Source organism: Scardinius erythrophthalmus, assembly GCF_964197995.2.
Source record: "Scardinius erythrophthalmus genome assembly, chromosome: 1".
NCBI classification, from domain to species: domain Eukaryota; kingdom Metazoa; phylum Chordata; class Actinopteri; order Cypriniformes; family Leuciscidae; genus Scardinius; species Scardinius erythrophthalmus.
Genome location: NC_138221.1, coordinates 22,814,933 through 22,835,858, shown reverse-complemented (window position 1 = coordinate 22,835,858; position 20,926 = coordinate 22,814,933). Strand labels below are relative to the sequence as shown.

At 34.8% G+C, this 20,926-nt stretch overlaps 1 protein-coding gene across 3 annotated transcripts in view; it reads left to right on the top strand.

Moving 5' to 3' along the window:
* The window catches only part of LOC308697156 (GTPase IMAP family member 4-like), a 37,792-nt gene that overhangs the window by 9,652 nt on the left and 7,214 nt on the right, over positions 1-20,926 (top strand). For all 3 annotated transcript variants that reach the window (XR_014030892.1, XR_014030893.1, XM_081376294.1), the window contains 3 exons: positions 735-776; positions 900-1,502; positions 20,391-20,584. Coding sequence is in view for 1 of the 3 variants with exons in the window: in XM_081376294.1 (XP_081232420.1) it covers positions 1,064-1,502; positions 20,391-20,584 (633 nt within the window). In the remaining 2 variants the exon portion in view is untranslated. The remainder of the gene's footprint in view (positions 1-734; positions 777-899; positions 1,503-20,390; positions 20,585-20,926) is intronic.

The window sequence follows — 20,926 nt, the reverse complement described above, 5'->3', positions numbered from 1 at the left end:
TGTTCTCAGACAAACAGGCCAGTGTAAATACAAGTTATTTATATACAATATTTTGTCAGTTGCTTCATTTAAATAAAATTCAAAGTGCAAACTCGGTTAACCTTTATTTCTTCATGAACTTTTGTCAAAAGCAGCATTATCAATTAGGGGTTGAAGCGTGAATAACTGAATAATGTCCAGTATGTGAGTCTGTCCAGTCATTGAGCTTGAAACATTGTGTTGTACTTTGTGTGCACATGCATTCTGTTCTCGACTATTGATTAAACGGTTAATATTGTTGCATCTGGCCCTTTCGATATATTTTTTAAAATGACACAATTTGTGTGTTAAAATGACTTACACATTTATTGTGTTAAATTTGACACAACATGTGTTGTCCCTGAGCACACTCACTACATGTGTTAAAACTGACACAACATGTGTCATTTTTAACACATCTCTTTTTAGAGTGCAGTATAATGTAGGGATCCTATATTTATAATTTTCCATAGTTTAAATAATGGAAAACATGTCATTTCAGTCATTTAAATTTTTAGTGTGGGCAGAGATCTCCTATGAGACGCATGTCAACAGATATTAGACAACAGTTAAACAAGGTTTCAGTCATGATGCCTTATTATGTACTGAATCATGACATTTGTACGGCAGTGTTTATCATCTCAAGTTGTATGTACCATATGAGTTTAAGTTGATGAAAAATTATTATTATTATTTTTATTTATTTTTTGTTACAGGGGGGTTTACAGGAAAAAGTGCAACGCAAAATCACCCAAAGGGTACGTTTATAAACAGAGTATATGAAGTTTCCATTTGATTATTTGATTATTTCCATTGATTGATAATAAAATGTCAATTTTAAAAAGATCAATCAAAATACTTTGTTGTTGTTGTTGTTGAAGGAGGTGTAAGTGTCACCAGACAACAGAAGCTGAACTTGGTGCTGTGTGGAAGTGATGAAACACTGAAGGCCACTGTATCTAAATATATAAGAGGAAAAAGGAAAAATCTTGTGATCAGTCTGGTGGAGCTTCCAGCTGTCAATCAGCTCTCAGAGGAGGAAGTGATGCGTGAGACTCTCCGCTGTGTGTCTCAGTGTGATCCTGGAGTTCATGTTTTCCTCATCATTATTCCTGATGGTCCACTGACTGATGAAGACAAAACAGAAATGGAAGAGATCCAAAAGATATTCGGCTCAAGAATCAAAAACCACCTCATGGTTGTCATAATCCAAGAGAAGAGCATGATTAGTAAAATTAATATATGTCAAACTTCAGCTATTGAGACGTCTCTTCAAACATTTGGAGGTCATCGTTTTGTCCTGGAGAACAGCTCACAGGTTCCAGCTCTACTTCAGGATGTGGAGAACATGGTACAAGAGAACAAGGGAAGTTTCTACACCACCTTCATGTACCTTCAGGATCGAGTAGAACTAGAGAAAAACAAACACAGAGATGAAATGGAGGAACTGAGACGATCTATGATGGAAACTCAATCAACATCAGGTAAATAAAAGTGCACTGTAAAACCTTATAGTTATGTACTATACAAAAATTTGCTTACTGCACTCAAATATTTACGAAATTTATGTGCACACTAAGGACCATATTTTAACGATCTAAGCGCATGGTCTAAAGTGCACGGCGCAAGTGCATTTTGGGGAGCGGCCAAATCCACTTTTGCTTGTTTAATGATGGGTAAAATGGTCGGTGCACCAGGCGCATGGTCTAAAAGTGTTGTTCCTATCAGAGGTGGAAGTAACGAATTACTACTCTCGTTACGTTACTGTAATTTTTTGAGTATATTTTTAAATTTGTAATTTTACTTGTACACTCTAAAAAGAGATGTGTTAAAAATGACACATGTTGTGTCAGTTTTAACACATGTAGTGAGTGTGCTCAGGGACAACACATGTTGTGTCAAATTTAACACAATAAATGTGTAAGTCATTTTAACACACAAATTGTGTCATTTTAAAAAATATATCGAAAGGGCCAGATGCAACAATATTAACCGTTTAATCAATAGTCGAGAACAGAATGCATGTGCACACAAAGTACAACACAATGTTTCAAGCTCAATGACTGGACAGACTCACATACTGGACATTATTCAGTTATTCACGCTTCAACCCCTAATTGATAATGCTGCTTTTGACAAAAGTTCATGAAGAAATAAAGGTTAACCGAGTTTGCACTTTGAATTTTATTTAAATGAAGCAACTGACAAAATATTGTATATAAATAACTTGTATTTACACTGGCCTGTTTGTTTGAGAACATAGCAAACACTGCATACCATTCACAGTGATGGTGAGTGTCGGCACTCAAAATGATGAGTTGAAAACAACACAACTTGTAAAAAGAGATGTGTTAAAAATTACACATGTTGTGTAGATTTGAACACATGGAGTGTGTGTGCTCAGGGACAACACATGTTGTGTAGATTTTAACACATGTTGTGTAGATTTTAACACATATTGTGTCAGTTTTAACACATGTAGTGAGTGTGCTCAGGGACAACACATGTTGTGTAGATTTTAACACATGTAGTGAGTGTGCTCAGGGACAACACATGTTGTGTAGATTTTAACACATGTAGTGAGTGTGCTCAGGGACAACACATGTTGTGTCAAATTTAACACACAACCTGTGTCGATTCTTAACACATCTCTCTGTGTTTATAAGGACTACACATTGTGTATTACCTTTAACACGACTAATGTGTTATTCTTCTTACACAGAAGTGTGTTGAAACCTTTTACACACTAATGTGTTATAGTTACACAACTTGTGTCAGATATGTGTCACATGTGACTGTAGTCGGTGTGTATTTGCCAGAGTTACTTCCTGTGTTTTATGAGTGTTTGGATGAACACTGAAACGTATTGTTAACTTGTGTTTATGGAGTCCAGTGACGTTTAATAAAGAGTTTGGTTGAACATTTGTATGTTTTAGACATCATGAATCTACATAGACAAGCTCTTATTGAGAATTAACAGAGGTTTAGATGTTGATGTTTCACTGAATGTTTTATTTGAAGTCACCAGAATCGTGATTAATGGCTCCTTTATTTGAGCTCTTACCCTTTACTCTTCTTTTAGTGTTTCTCTGGCTGCTTTAACTGGATTTTAATAAAATACATTTGTTATGGCGAGTGAAAATATGATCAGATGTTTCTTGATGATGTAACAATCAACAAGTGATGATCTGATCAGGTTAATGAGTAAATGGATGGTGCATATTTAATTTATTTATGCACTGTTAGTTATAATTATTCTGTGACACGACATCATGCTATCCAGCAGTGCAGAATAATAAAATAAATGTTTTCTGAAAATTTTAGTCTGCAGCAGAAATTAGTCAAACACAGACCTCAAGAATCAGCGTATGAATCTCAACAATGGTGACAAATGAAAAGCTTCATGCCGCAATGCATGCTGGATGAGATTTGCACTATTGTGGCACCCAGCATGCATTGCTGCATGAAGCATTTTGTTTGTCACCATTGTTGAGATTCATGTGCTGATTCTTGATGACTGTTTGATACCTTAGACTGTAAGATTCGATACGAAACTGTGTATTTATTAATTAATTTTACGTTAAATTCATTATGCTAATCTATTATGTATTACACTCATCTTTCAAATATTAAACTCTTTCTGAGCTTCAGCTGAACAATCTTACATGTTCATGATGATAATATTATCATCAGAGCATATTTTTCTCATGATTATTTCTGCTGTTTCAAATGTGCAAATTAAATACACATTTACAGCAATCAGAGAAAACTAATGTTAAAGAGTCAAGGGTCAAGAGCCCAAATAAAGCTGACACTAATCACAATTCTGGTGACTTTAAATGAAACATTCAATGAATCATCAACACCAAAACCTGTAAATTCTCAATAAGAGCTTCTGTAGAGTCTGACAGAAATAAAGTCAATCTGGTTATTAATAACAAGTGAAAGCACCATTTGAAAAAGACATTGAAAAAGAGGCATGATGTGATTGGCTGCAAAAAAAACAACCGTTAATCTTTAAGTGTTCATGAATTAAGATTTAATTTATTTATTTGAATATATTGCTTTATTTATTTTAGAGCATTTTATGGGATACCATATAAAATATTCCTATAATTTTTTTTTTCATAAAAATTGCCCTCCACCCAGTGCTATTCTATCCAGAGTTACATTTTAACACACATTGTGTCAAAATGCCATCAACACATCTTGTGTGTTGTTTTTTAACACATCTCTTTTTAGAGTGTTTCCAGTGTTACATTTTAACACACATTGTGTGTTAAAAATCTACACAACATGTGTCAAAATGCCATCAACACATCTTGTGTGTTGTTTTTTAACACATCTCTTTTTAGAGTGTACTAGCTAAATAATCTACTTTGTTACTTTGGAAATCACAATTCATTACTGAGTAGGCTATGCCTACAATTTCAATTAATAGTCAAATCTCTGACTGTCATTTCTGTTGCCAATAAAGAGATTCGATCGTAAACGCACCATCAAAGCCCTAATATCTGGACTGTTAAAGCCGCCAGAGCAGCAGGTTTGATGAGCTGATGATTTGGAGTGGGAATCTCTAGGCACCTCACGATTCAATTCGATTACGATTCAGAGGGATGCGATGTTAAAACGATTAACGATGTGCCTTTTTTTGTGTGTGACAACTTGGTACTTTTAAAGCAAAGTATTTATAATGACCCACACTGTTAGACCTTACCGGGTTTTTTTACAGTAAAATACTGGCAACACTGTTGCCAGTAATTTACTGTTATCTACAGTATGTTACTGTAAAAATGCACTAAAACTCGAGTTAACTAATTTCACTTGCAGAAACCGACTGTCTTAAATTGACCAACTGTCATTTAAAAGTATTAACTAAAATTTATAATGCATAAATAAAGTGAGCAAAGTATTACTGTGAACTTCTTTCATTTGAAACCACAAAAATGTTTTGGTAAATAAAGAGATTTTCACTGGACCAGCAACTACACAGTCACTGCCTGTTAAATAAAGCAACATGCAGCATATCATCAATGTTCGTAGATCTTCTCCTGGACTAAAGCACAGGCTCTACTCTTCAGCACAATGGTGACCCAAAAAACAAGATTTTACAGTAAAATACTGGAAACAGTGTTGCCAGTATAAACCTGTTTTATAACTTACAGTTTATTACTGTTAAAATATATTTTGTGGGTGTGTCTTTTTATCTTACACTGTTAACCCTTTCAACCCCACAGGGAAATCCACACTGCAAAGAGTAAAAAGTAACACTGACACAGTGTTGCAGTGAGATAATTAAGGGAATATGTAAGTGATTGTTGAGCATTAGTGATGAACACCTGCTGTTAGAACAGAAAATAGATAAACACAAGAACTACAACTGACTTCCAGCCATTACACATTATTACACTTATTATTAACCAGTATGACTTTATTTCTGTCATACATCTACAGAAGTTGTTGTTGAGATGTTTAATTGAAAATGTTTGGTTTGAAGTTACCATTATAGAGATCAGTGTTTGCTTTAGTTGGGATGCTGATGCTAAAACATTGCTGTTTCTTTTGCTGCTTGAGCTGTTTTTGTGCAAGTCACACTTGTGCACACACAGTTTATGAATGATTGTGATTATGGGGATAAAATCATCATATCGCCTGTTCATTTACTAAGGAATTTATTCTCACTCATTCACAGTTTAATCCTCAAACAAAAGTGTTACATTAGCACCACTGTGAAACCACAGCAATAAATTACTATGACTCATTTTTTTTAACACATCATGCTTAAACCAAAAAAAAAAAAAAAAACAGAGCTATGCTGTCTTTTAGAAACACAGAGATATCACAATTTAGCACATGAATCTCAACAATGGTGGCAATATTTTTTTATTATTCATGCAGCAGTGAATGCTGGGAGTTTTATATTATCCTGGAACCCAGCATGCATTGCGACATGAAACTTTTGATTTTCACCATTGTTGAGATTCATATACTGATTGTTGGTGTCTGTGTGTGTCTGTATCAAGCAGAAGTTAAACATATTTTAATGCAATATATGATTACAATATTGTTCAGAAGACATGATTACAGAGATATTGAATTCATGTTGTAGATTCACAGATAAATATGAAATACCCATAAATTCAAAGAATATATACAGGAAAGATCTGAAAATCTGAAAATCAGACATGTCTAGGATGAATGTTAAGCCATCGCACAAACCATAAACAACTAATATTCTTCCTCTTGACTTTTTCTTGCAATAACAAATGTGTTTTCTAAACTAAATTTTACAGCAGTCAGATAGAGATGAATGGTAAGAAGTCCAGGGACAAGAGACCAACTAAAGCAAACACTGATCTCCATTATGGTGACAACAAACTTTATTATTAACTCAATCTCTGTTAATTCTCAACAAGAACTTTAGTACATGTATGAAAGAAATAATGTTAAACTGGTTTGTAAACTGGTTTCACACTCAGTGTGGCTGGAAGTCAGTTGTAGTTTCTGTTTCTCTTTTTTCTGTTCTTGTTTCTCTGTCCTTCAGTGATTCTGCTTATCAGGTGTTCATCAGTGTCTCAATTCACTCACTTCTTTTCAGTCAAGTGGACTATATTAGTGAACTAATGTAGGGAATAGTGAATGAGGGTATAGGGTGTGACTGGGAAAACAGCCTCTGAGTGTCGACTTTGAGCACTGTTAATTCACAGTATATTCCTGTAGGCTAGTTTTATTTTCTACGGTATATTACTGTTTTAATGGAAAATGGTATGATATTGTCCGAATTTGGCCTTTTTTTACAGCAAGGGCTAACAGTGCATAAATAATTTACTTCCAATATATTTTATTAATAAAACAAATGGAAGTGATTTGGCAAGTCAATTGTAGCCTAAGGTTACATTTGCCAGCATATTTCCCAACATTGCAAAGAACCAACATGAAAAGAAATGTGTGCCTGTACTAGCAGCATACACGGCAAAAACTCCAGTGTTAAATTAACACTCCTGGGAGTAGGGCTGGGCGATTTAAATCGCGATATTGTTATGCGCGTCTCATCAGTAAAGCCGGTTCCCTTGATTAGTAGTAAATCGCCATCACCTGCTTTCAGATGGAGTGGCATTTAGGGCTGAGGAGATAATTAAGTGATTAATTTAGTGATGATTGAGCATTATTGAAGACACCTGATGTTAACAAGTTCACAAATTGTAAGTTACCATTAAGGTGATGGGTGCTTGCTTTAGTTGGGCTCTAGACCATTATATGTTTACTTTAATATTTACTGTTGTTTGTCTGCTGTTATTGATTTATAACAGTTAAATGAGCAAAGTAAAATGTTATCTTATAGTGTTGGTTATGTTTTAACATAATCATGCTGTGATCTTAAAAAGGAAACTTATTAAAATAGTTTGGTTTAAAGGAACACTCCGACTTTTTGAGACTTTAGCTTATTCACATTATCCCCCAGAGTTAGATAAGTCCATACATACCTTTTTCATTTCTGTGCGTTCTGTAAGTGTTATTTGACGCACCCACCGCTAGCCTAGCTTAGCACAAAGACTGGATGTAAATGGATAGTGTTAGCATAGTAATCCCAATAAGTGACAAAATAATGCAAACATTTTCCTATTTACATGTTGTGATCTGTATAGTCACAGCGTGTACAAAAAACAAGGCTATATGAGACAGAGACCATTTTTAATCGTATAAATACTGGGAACTATATTCTCACTCGGCGTAGGAGCACAGCTAGCGTTACTTGGGCGGAGTGATCAGCGCAGCACACGAGACGCCCTGTTCTGTTGATGGTTCCGTAAACAAAACAAACGTGACTAACTCGCTAGACGTGACTCATGATCATGGCTGACTTTGAGGAATTGTCAGACTCAGAGGAATTTTACTGTGTATCAAACCAAGATCCCGAACCATATAGGTTTGAGCCAGAATACACAGATGAGGAGTTACAAACTTTGGAAGCTGTAAGACAAGATGTCGAACAAATTCATTAGCAAGTTGAATGTTATAACGTTAGTCCTGAGAGTTACATTTAGCGCCGCTCATTTGTTATTGAGCGATACAGTGTGTTCATGACAACACAATAATAACAATAAAGAGGATACACGGAGCCCCTATTCACGTAATAATTTCACTAAGTTTACATTACATTAGCATGGCACTGTTACAGTATGGCTAATGTTAGTCATCTCAAAACATAACGGAACACTTACCGCAGCAACAGGTGATCCAATTTGTCCTGTCTTTATCGATGGGATGGCTGTATCCTTTAGCACACGTTTCATGGTCCGTGTGGCAACTTGCATTTTTTCAAAATAGTCGTCCTCAGTGAAATGTTCTGAGCAAACTAAATACTTCTTGATGGTGTTTACAGTTGTGTTTGGAACGATACCCAGAACAAGTAGCCATCGATTCATCAGGTCAGCGTTTTTGGTTGGAATTCTATGAAATATCATAGTATTACCTGGTCTCCCCTGTTTATTGTCGCAGCTCTTTACAATACAGCGAACACCCATGACTGTAAACTATAAATTTACTATCTAGTAATTGCTGACTCTATTACTCCAACTCTGAGCGAACTCTCTGCTCCTCACCACAGGGCGTCTCGTGTGCTGCGCTGATCACTCCGCCCAAGTAACGCTAGCTGTGCTCCTACGCCGAGTGAGAATATAGTTCCCAGTATTTATACGATTAAAAATGGTCTCTGTCTCATATAGCCTTGTTTTTTGTACACGCTGTGACTATACAGATCACAACATGTAAATAGGAAAATGTTTGCATTATTTTGTCACTTATTGGGATTACTATGCTAACACTATCCATTTACATCCAGTCTTTGTGCTAAGCTAGGCTAGTGGTGGGTGCGTCAAATAACACTTACAGAACGCACAGAAATGAAAAAGGTATGTATGGACTTATCTAACTCTGGGGGATAATGTGAATAAGCTAAAGTCTCAAAAAGTCGGAGTGTTCCTTTAACTTGTTAGCAACAGTTTTGTATTTCTTCAGCCTATGATTATCAGTACTTTACTTACAATTCAAAAATGTAATAAACATTGTTCTGATCAAAAGACATTCAGATAAATTTATTTAACACCCAGACATCAATAATCAGCCTGTGAATCTCAACAATGGTGACAATAATAAAGCATGTTGCAGTGGCTGCCACGCCACCAATCACAACTCATTAATGGCTCCCATCATGCATTGCGGTATGAATAAATTATGATCTGAATTGTCTATGTAATTTACTTTTCTTAATTGAATATTCTGCTCCTCACCATTGTTGAGATGCATAGACTGAATCTTGACATCTGTGTGTGCCTAAAAGAATGATTTTTTTTTTGTAAGAAATCATTTATATTATAAAAAATTCTGGGCATTTATGCAGATTCACAGTTATGCTTTAACCAACAACATAAATCGAAGTCAGAAAGAAGGATTTTAATGAGATCAGTGATCAAGTTCAAATGATGATTGTCATAATATAACCAACACCACCAGATCACTTTTTTTCTTTGTTCAACTGCAATTATAATTCAGATATAACAGCCAAACAAAATCTAAAGTAAACATATAATGGTCTAAAGCCCAACTAAAGCAACCATTGATCGCCATAACGGTGGCTTACAATTTGAGATTTTCTCCTTCAGTGATCCTGCTTGTTAATATCAGGTGTCTTCAATAATGTTCAATCACTAAATTAATCACTTAATTATCTCATTATCTTAAACACTCTTGAGTGTGTACAAAGAGCCGTAGTTAACTGACAAGCTGAGCCATATCGCATTAAATATCGCTGGCGATACGTCCGCGATTTTGATGCGATATGGCTCAGCTTGTCAGTTAACTACGGCTCTTTGTAGTAAATGCCGCTCCATCTGAAAGCAGGTGAAGGCGATTTACTACTAATCAAGGAACCGGCTTTACTGACGAGACGCGCATAACAATATCGCGATTTAAATCGCCCAGCCCTACCTGGGAGTGTATATGAGTCCACACTCAAGAGTGTAAAGTGTTAAAATATGAGTGTTAAATTAACACTCAAGAGTGTTAAAGTTAATGAGCTAATTAAGTGATTAATTTAGTGATGATTGAGCATTATTGAAGACACCTGATGTTAACAAGCAGAATCACTGAAGGAGAAAATCACAAATTGTAAGTTACCGTAATGGTGATGGGTGTTTGCTTTAGTTGGGCTCTAGACCATTATACATTTACTTTAAAAGGTTTAAAAGTGATCTGATAGTGTTGGTTATATTACAACAATCATCATTTGAACTTGATCACTGAACTCATTAAGACTCTTATATCTGACTTAGATTTATGTTGTTGGTTACAGCGTAACTGTGAATCTGCATAAATATCCTGAATCTTAGATATAATACAAAGGATTTCTTAAAGCCGAACTCGGCAACTCTAGCGAACTCTAGTCACTTCTTCACTGATTTTCCCTTTTGTTGTCGCATGTTTTCCCCACGAGCTCCCCCTACAGCTGTGGGGGGGGCGTATATTTCACAACACAGTCGTAAAAAACTCACTTGCGGCGGCCTCCTCCCCCTCTCTACCGCTGCTCATGTGCGTTTGTTTTGATCGGAGCAAGCCAACTGTATCGCGTGGAGCTATGTCTACCGAGGTGGGTAATCTAGTAATACATCATACATGCGTGTGTGTTTATGTCGAATTGCTGTAAAGCAATTTGTGTTTCGCGCTCCTTCTCGTTCTCGCTTTCGCTTCTCACGAGACTTCCAATTTCTATCTTGCCGGGACGGTAGTGAACAAGTTGCAAGGTTGGTTTTCCGCCTGGGAACGCTGGGGGGAGCGGGGAAAGTCACCAATATCACCAGAACAGGTTGTTTAACCATCCAAATGATTTCTAGACAGTTTTATTAAGTTAAAAAAGCTACCAAGTTCTCCTTTAACAGTTGTTAAAAAAAAACAAAAAAAAAGTGTTTCTTTTTGGCACTCACAGACATCAAGATTCAGTCTATGCATCTCAACAATGGTGAGGAGCAGAAAATTCAATTAGGAAAAGTAAATTACATAGACACTTTAGACCATAATTTATTCATACCGCAATGCATGATGGGAGCCATTAATGAGTTGTGATTGGTGGCAGCCACTGCAACATGCTTTATTATTGTCACCATTGTTGAGATTCACAGGCTGATTATTGATGTCTGTGTTTCTAAAAAAATTCATTTGAAAGTCTTTTGATCAGAACAATGGTTATAAAATATTTTTGGATTATATGAACAATACTGATAATCATGTGCTGTAGAATCACAAAGTTGCTATAATTAGCAAGTTAAGCCATCTCAATAAGTTTTGTTTAACGGTTCACAACATGATTATGTCGAAACATAATCAACACCATCAGATCACTTGGATTCTTTGTTCATCTGACTTTTCTTAATCAATAACAGCAGACAAGCAAAATTTAAAATAATCATTTAAGGGTCTAGAGCCCAACTAAAGCAAACACCCATCACCATAACGGTGGCTTACAATTAGTGATTTCCTCCTTCAGTGATTCTGCTTGTTAACATCAGGTGTCTTCAATAATGCTCAATCATCACTAAATTAATCACTTAATTATCTCATTAACTTTAACACTCTTGAGTGTTAATTTAACACTCATATTTTAACACTTTACACTTTTGAGTGTGGACTCATATACACTCCCAGGAGTGTTAATTTAACACTGGAGTTTTTGCTGTGCACATTGCCCTTGTCCAGGGACTTTTTTACATTTTCAATTAAACAACAGTTTGCTATTTCCGTTGAATACCCTGGTCTAAACCCAAACTGGTGAGGATGTAATAGCTGTCTGGCTTCTAGATGGTCATTCAGTTGCACTACTACAACTTTTTCAATTATTTTAGATAAAACTGGTAAAATCGATATTGGGCGATAGTTACTCATTGAGACTTGGCTACCACTTTTGAACACAGGGATGATTATTCCTTGTTTCCATGCACTGGGAAATGTACTGCACAGCAAAAACTCCAGTGTTAAATTAACACTCCTGGGAGTGTATATGAGTCCACTCTCAAAAGTGTAAAGTGTTAAAATATGAGTGTTAAATTAACACTCAAGAGTGTTAAAGTTAATGAGATAATTAAGTGATTAATTTAGTGATGATTGAGCATTATTGAAGACACCTGATGTTAACAAGCAGAATCACTGAAGGAGAAAATCACAAATTGTAAGCCACCGCAATGCTGATGGGTGGTTGCTTTAGTTGGGCTCTAGACCATTATACATTTACTTTAGATTTTGTTTGCCTGTTATATCTTATAACTGCCAGATGAACAAAGGAAAAAAAGTGATCTGATGGTGTTCGTAATATTATGACAATCATCATTTGAACTTGATCACTGAACTCATTAAGATCGTTATTTCTGACTTAGATTTATGTTGTTGATTACAGCATAACTGTGAATCTGCATAAATATCCAGAATTTTAGATATAATACAAAGGATGTCTTAAAAGTTGTTTTGAAAAAAAAAATCATTCTTTTCGGCACACACAGACCTCAAGATTCAATCTATGCATCTCAACAATGGTGAGGAGCAGAATATTCAATTAGGAAAAGTAAATTACATAGACAATTCATAATTTATTCATACCGCAATGCATGATGGGAGCCATTAATGAGTTGTGATTGGTGGCAGCCACTGCAACATGCTTTATTATTGTCACCATTGTTGAGATTCACAGGCTGACTATTGATGTCTGTGTTTTAAATAAATTTATTTGAAAGTCTTTTGATCAGAAATGTTATGAAATATTTTTGGATTATATAAAAATATTGAAAATAATAATGTAGAATCACAGAGCTGCTGTAATTAACAAGTTAAGCCATCTCAATAAGTTTTGTTTTACGGATCACAACATGATTATGTCAAAACATAACCAACGCCATCCAATCACATTTTTCTTTGTTCATCTGACTGTTATAAATCAATAACAGCAGACAAACAAAATCTAAAAGAAATATATAATGGTCTAGAGCCCAACTAAAGCAAACACTTATCACCATAACGGTAACTTACAATTAGTGATTTCCTCCTTCAGTGATTCTGCTTGTTAACATCAGGTGTCTTCAATAATGCTCAATCATCACTAAATTAATCACTTAATTATCTCATTAACTTTAACACTCTTGAGTGTTCATTTAACACTCATATTTTAACACTTTACACTTTTGAGAGTGGACTCATATACACTCCCAGGAGTGTTAATTTAACACTGGAGTTTTTGCTGTGTGGTTCTTATAGAAAGATTAACGAGATGGGTCAATGGTTTAACAAGAATATCCTTATACTTTTTAAGAAAACAACTATTCATCCTAAAAATGTCATCAGACTTGGAATTTGAAAGTTTTTTGATTATTTCTGTAACTTCTGTATCCGACACTTCTTTAATATAAAAATAATCTGTTGAGGTAACTCTCAATGCTTGATTGCGATGATTAACAGGCTGGAATTCTTTTGTTAATTCCTCGACAGATTGTACAAAATATGAATTCAACTCATCAGCCATAGTGGCACGATCAGTTATACTATTACCATTGATGTTAAGTTCTGTAATCTTTTTGTGTTTACTTGATTTATTAGTCAGATTATTTAAATGCCTCCAAAGTGAATTATTGTTGCCTTTAGCACTATCAATTAGATGAGTGTAATATGTTGCTTTTGCTCTCCGCAGCTCAAACACAACCTTATTCCTTAAACTTCTGTAAGTCAGGAGATCGGTATTAAGTTTAGATCTTAAAGATGTTTTCAAAGCCAAATCTCGCTTTTTCATAAGTTTTCGTATTTCATTATTTACCCAGGGCACCGTGGAATCTTTTTGTTTAGATTTTATTTGCTTTGTAAATTTTTTTATTAAATTTGTAATAGATGTGGTCATAGAATCACAACACTCCTCTACATCATCTAGTGTCACAATTTGTTCCCAGTTTATGTTTTTAAGCTCTCTTTCAAATTGCACAATTTTACTTTTAGAAATAATGAACTGTATTTTTTCATGAACAGATTTACCAAAGTACTGCAGGCGCTTCTTCGTCAGTTTCCTAACAGTCAAAGTCATGTTGTGGTCCGAGAGTCCAGTAATCAAATTATAAGTCCTTGTTATTCTTTCAGGTCTGTTAGTAAATGCCAAATCAATGAGAGTCCTAGTTTGCCTTGTTATTCTTGTGGGACCTACAATCATTTGTCGATAGTCGAATTTTGTCATAAGTGCTTTGAGTTTCAATATTGTACCTTAACCTTTAAAGGAAACGGTACATATATGTAACTTTTAATGCTTTATGATCCTCAAAAAGTTACATATATATACCTTGAGGTCCAACAGCAAACACTCCAGTGTTAATTGAACTCTCCTGGGAGTTTATATGACTCCAAAATCAAGATTGTTAAAGTTAATGATATAATTAAGTGATTCATTGAGTGATGATTGAACATTATTGAAGACACCTGATGTTAACAAGCAGAATCACTGAAGGAGAAAATATTTATTTTTAAGACACCGTTATGGAGATCGGTGTTTGCTTTAGTTGGGCTCTTGGCCCTTAAATAATTAACTTTAGATTTTGTTTGGCTGTTATATCTGAGTTATAACTGTCAGATGAACAAAGAGAAAAGTTGATCAGGTGGTGTTGGTTATGTTTTGACATAATCATAATTTGACCTGAATCACTGAACTCATTTAAAGTCTAATCTCAGACTTAAATGTTTATTGTTGATTACGACATCACTGTGATTCTACAGCAAAAGATTTTCAGCATTTTCAATGTAATCTAAATATTCATAAAAGTTGTTCTGATGAAAAAACTTTGAGAAGTCCTTTATGTAGACACACTGACATCAATAATCAGCCAGTGAATCTCAACAATGGTGACAATAAAAAAGCATGTTACAGTGGCTGCCACCAATCAAAACTCATTCATGGCTCCCATCATGCATTGCGGTATGGATAAATTATGATCTGAATTGTCTATGTTATTTCCTTTCCCTAATTGAATATTCTTTTTGTCACCATTGTTGAGATTCATAGACTGAATCTTGATGTCTGTGTGTGCCTAAAAGAAAGATTTGTTTTATCAGAACAACTTTTAAGAAATCCTTTAGATTATTAAAAAAATTCTGGATCTTATGCTATAGTATCACAGTGATGCTGTGATCAACAATAAACATTTAAGTCAGAGATTAGTAGAGGTGGGCGATACTCCAAATTTTGGTATCGATCCGATACCAAGTAAATACAGGGCCAGTATCGCCGATATCGATACCGATACCAATACTTTTTCATTTTAAAAGAATGCACTTGAACTTGTATGCACTTTCCTGTGCTAGAGCAGTGTGTCATGATTTATGAGGTGAATGTATCATTAATATGCTAAATCTGAAAACGTTTTCATGACTACTAAATATTTTGTGATTTGTGCTCTCAACTCGCCTGTAATTATTGGTCAGTGACTTTTACAAAACTACCCTAATTTTAGTAAAAGTACTATTGTACACTAGCCTATTGTTCAAAAGTTTGGGGTCTGTACGATTTTTAATTCTCTTCTGCATTTATTTGATCAAAAATACAGTAAAAACTGTAATATTACAATTTAACATAGGCTATGTTTTCTATGTCATATAAACTGTAATTTATTCAATTGATCAAAGCGTAATTTTCGACATCATTACTCCAGTTATGATGATAATTAATTTTAATATGCTGATTTACAGCTCAGAAAACATTTCTTATTATCAATGTTGAAAACAGTTTCATATTTTTTTGTGGAAACCATGATGCAGAATTATTTGATGAACCAAGTTGAAAGAACAGCATTTATATGATCACTTTTGATCAATTTAATGCATCGATCCTTGTTGAATAAAAATATTAATTTCATTAAAAAAAATCTTACTGTCCTCAACATTTTGAACCGTTATATACACCTTTGCTTTGTTTATTGCAAAATAACTCCCGATTGTTTCTCTGTCATCTAAGCAAGGCTTCGTTTCCCAAACGTGCCTGTGAGCCCAGCGAAGCACCAGCATCGAACGCTCTCTGTGATTGATTGGTTTCGTCTTGTATCCAGATGACTAGGAGAAAAAGTTCTATCCTACACAATTATCCGCTAACATTCGCTTATTTTTCCACTTAGAAGCTTATTTTACGCACTGAATTGCGTGCTAAATTAATAAAAATTACTGGTAAAAAACACACACATTTGGATCGATATTTTTATGTGAGAATCGATCCTTTTCGATACCACGTCAGTATCGAAGTATCGATATTTTAGGATCGATCCGCCCACCTCTAGAGATTAGACTTTAAATGAGTTCAGTGATTCAGGCAATTTATGATTATGTTAAAACAACCAACACCACCTGATCAATTTTTCTCTTTGTTCATCTGAGAGTTATAATTCAGATACAACAGCCAAACAAAATCTAAAGTTAATGATTTAAGGGCCAAGAGCCCAACTAGAGCAAACACTGATCACCATAACGGTGTCTTAAAAAAATATATTTTCTCCTTCAGTGATTCTGCTTGTTAACATCAGGTGTCTTCAATAATGGTCAATCATCACTCAATTAATCACTTAATTAGCCAGAGGTGGAAAGAGTAATAAAATATTCTACTCAAGTAAAAGTACTATTACTACAATTTTTTTTTACTTAAGTACAAGTAAAAGTACCGGTCGAAAAATCTACTCAAGTAAAAGTAAAAAGTAGCTCATTTAAAATTTACTCAGAGTAAAAGTTACTGAGTTACTTTTTTAACAGCGGGGGTGGGTTGGGGAGTCCCCCGAGTAGGGTTGTAATGGTATGGGTTTTTCACAGTATGATAACCGACTCAGAAATATAATGGTTTACGGTATTAAACAATTATTAAATATAAAAACTCTATTATTAAATTATGGTTATTATTATCATCAGTTAAAATGACAGTTAAATGGATGAAAACAGTTTTTTTTGGAAACATTTGTTTTGTTCAGGGTTCACCAATCTCAGTCCTGGAGGGCCGCTGTCCTGCAGAGTTTAGCTCCAACACCAATTAAACACACCTGAACCAGCTAATCAAGGTCTCATTAGGCATACTAGAAACTTTCAAACAGGAGTGTTGGAGCTGGTTGGAGCTAAACTCTGCAGGCCAGCGGCCCTCCAGGACCGAGATTGGTGAACCCTGGTTTTGTTTATTAAAATTTCAAAAAAACATGTCTAATCAACTAATTTCAATAATTGATTATGAATTAGATTACAGGAGTAACTACACCTTTAATCTAATTCATAATCAATTATTTTAAATGAAACTAGCCCATGATTTACTCACCCTCAAGCCATGTATATGACATTCTTCTTTCAGATGAATACAATCAAAGTTATATTAAGTCAAGTCACCTTTATTTAGTATTAACAATATAGATTGTTTCAAAGCAGCTTTACGGTGATAATAGGAAATTAAAGTAGCAGAGATTGTTTTGGCTTTACAGCAGCTCTAGAATAAAGTTATTGTCCAGCTAAAGTTAGTTTTTGATTCATTAATTTTTGTTGATTCACTTCCGTTGCAAAGGTCATTAGTTATTAACTTAGGTGCCGCTAACACGACACCGCTTTAACAGAAAACAGAAAACTTCAATGTGTTCTGGCCGTTCATTTGCACGACGACAGTGTTTGGAGCTCAAGAATGTAAACCTTGAAATAGGTTCCAAGGTGCAAGCTTTGTAAATTTTTGAAAAACGCTATCATCTCTGTGTAAACTTCAAAAACGTGAATCTGTGAAAACGCTGACGGCGTGCACATGCGTATTACATGTTTAATCTATAGGTAGGCTATGTGCATTTGAATGTGTGCATGCGAGTAGTCTTTCTTTACAAATTGACCTCACCAAATTACTTGTCTGGCCTGCATAATACAAAACAAAAATGTCGCTTCCGTGTATCCATGCGAACTGGAATCATTTAGATAATGTTTTATCTGTACAGAGGTGAAGGAAGCCTCTGATATTAATAAACACCCTGACACTTCCTAGCTTGATAATGGCTGTGGATTGCAACCATCAGTTTGAAGCTTGTAAAAGTGCATGTATCCATCATAAAAGTGCATCTATCCATCAATCCATCATAAAAGTGATCCACACGGCAACGGGGGGTTAATAAAGGCCTTCTGAAACAAAACGTTGAGTTTGTGAAGAAAGATATTCATATTTAAAACTTTCTAAAGTAAAATAACTAGCTTCCGGCCAAACGAACATATGGATTCGACTTAAATCTAAAGCGCAACTTATGCGAGTAATGCGACATACTGCTGATATTTACGCTACGCCAGGAGGACGCACTACACTACTTCTGATGTCATGAGTTGCATAAGTTGCGTTTTAGGTTTAAGTACACTGCGTATGGCATACTTTTTTGAGCTTTAAACTGATGGTTGCAATCCACTGCCATTATAAAGCTCAGAAGCATCAGAGTGTTTATTAATATAACTCCGATTGTATTCATCTGAAAGAATAAATTCATATAGCCTACACCTATGGTTTCAGGGCTGATAAATCATGGGGTAATTTTCATTTTAATGTGAACTACTCATTTAACAACTTATTTTTTATCATTAATAATTTATTAAAATGTTCATGAACAATAGACTTCTATGAAATGTATTTCATTCATAAAAATCCTTTTTTCTTTTTATGATTTAAAACAAATATATTATCCAAATCGGTGGTAATCAAATAAAAGTTTAACATATTTTTTTATCCTTTTATTTTTTGGCAAATTGCTGCAAAACAGATTTACTCAATTAAACCACAGACAAAAAATCCTGAAGTAATGTTTAAATAAATTGTATTATTGTTGTTGTTAATATTATTATGAGAAGTACATTCTATTGTAGGCCCACAATAGTTATTTATGTCATCATTTCTTCTGACGTTAGTTACACCAAACTTTTATTTTGATGGGTTGAAGTGAAGTCCTGTTTCAGAGTGTATTTGACAAGGTTTTTCTCAAATAAAATGATGAAAATGCTCACTAGGCGTTCTCTCAGAGGCGTTTTGGAGATGTTCATGTTTTCATGTCCTCGTATTGTTTGTGAGATACTGAAAACACCATTAGCGCGTCGCGTACTTGAGTATGTAGTAGACGAAACGGCTCGTCTCATTCGCACTGATTCACACAGACACGCAGATTATACATTTATATAGCAGTCTCTTTTGCCTTAATATATAGCCTACACACCATGTCGCAATTTGATGTATTGTACAGGTTTACTTTCATGTGTTAATACGTGACATCTGCGTACTGTAAATTCCATTTTCATGATAATGAAACCCCGCGATTCCCTCTGCATCACAGAAATCATTCGGCCTTAAATTATAAACGGAACATATCATAATCTGCACGGAGGGATGGTGTTTCCGAACATGTTCTATGTGTTTCCTCCTTTTGCAGCCAATTTGCGTCCACAATTTTTGCAAAATGAATATGCTCGAGCCTCGAGGACAACTACGCGTTCGTTTTTCTATAAGTATCCCCATACTTACCAGGGGTTCGCCTCACGTGTGTGTGTTGTGGTTTTTGCGTGTCTGTTCTCCCGCCCTTCAATCAATCAATGCTGCAGTTTCCGGAACGCGATGTTTTACCCATAGTAGGCTATTTCATTATTTTAATGTTTTTTTTTTTTTTTACTCAGTAACGGATATGATTTAAAATGTAGCGAATTACAATACTTTAAACAAAACATACTTAAGTAAAAGTAAAATTACAGATTTTAAAAACTACTTTAAAAAGTAGCAATACACAAAAAAACTACTCAATTACAGTAACGCGAGTAAATATAATTCGTTACTTTCCACCTCTGTAATTTGCTCATTAACTTTAAGACTCTTGATTGTTAATTTAACATTCATATTTTAACACTTTAACACTCTTGTGTCTGGAGCCAAATAAACTCCCAAGAGAGTTCATTTAACACTGGAGTTTTTGCTGTGTTTAATATGTATCAGTATTTAATATCAGTAAATTGACTTACAAAATTTTTATTTCCTTTATTTCAAGGCTACTCAAATATAGTGATAAGTTAAAATATACCTTAAATGATTAAGGTATCAATAAAACCTTCTGACAGTGTAGTAAATGATGACATGATTTAATTTTTTGTTGTTGTTAATTATTAATTTAATTGATGTGTGCCTAAAAAGCTGATAATTTGAATCGGGTGTTTTTGATCAGAGAGAGAAAACATTTGCACTGCTAGGGGTACCCCAGAACCAGGTTTGGGAAACACTAAGATAGTTTATTATCACTCAAGTTTTTTTCAGATGTTTTCCCAAATTTATTGTGTTTTATCTGCTGTAGAGTCTGAGTCATCTTTGACTGAACTTCACACAATGACTGAGTGGCTAAAGAACAACAGAAGCCCTCACAGCCAAGTCGAGGAGTTAATGATACGTACAGCACCTCATCGTGCTGCGTGGATTCGATCCTCTGGTACAAAAACTGTTGAGGAAATAAACAGAGAATATCCCAGACTTTACGATATTCCTGGAATGGTGAGTACACAGCAAAAACTCCAGTGTTAAATTAACACTCCTGGGAGTGTATATGAGTCCACTCTCAAAAGTGTAAAGTGTTAAAATATGAGTGTTAAATTAACACTCAAGAGTGTTAAAGTTAATGAGATAATTAAGTGATTAATTTAGTGATGATTGAGCATTATTGAAGACACCTGATGTTAACAAGCAGAATCACTGAAGGAGAAAAACACAAATTGTAAGCCACCGTTATGCTGATGGGTGTTTGCTTTAGTTGGGCTCTAGACCATTATACATTTACTTTAGATTTTGTTTGGCTGTTGTATCTTATAACTGCCAGATGAACAAAGAAAAAAAGTG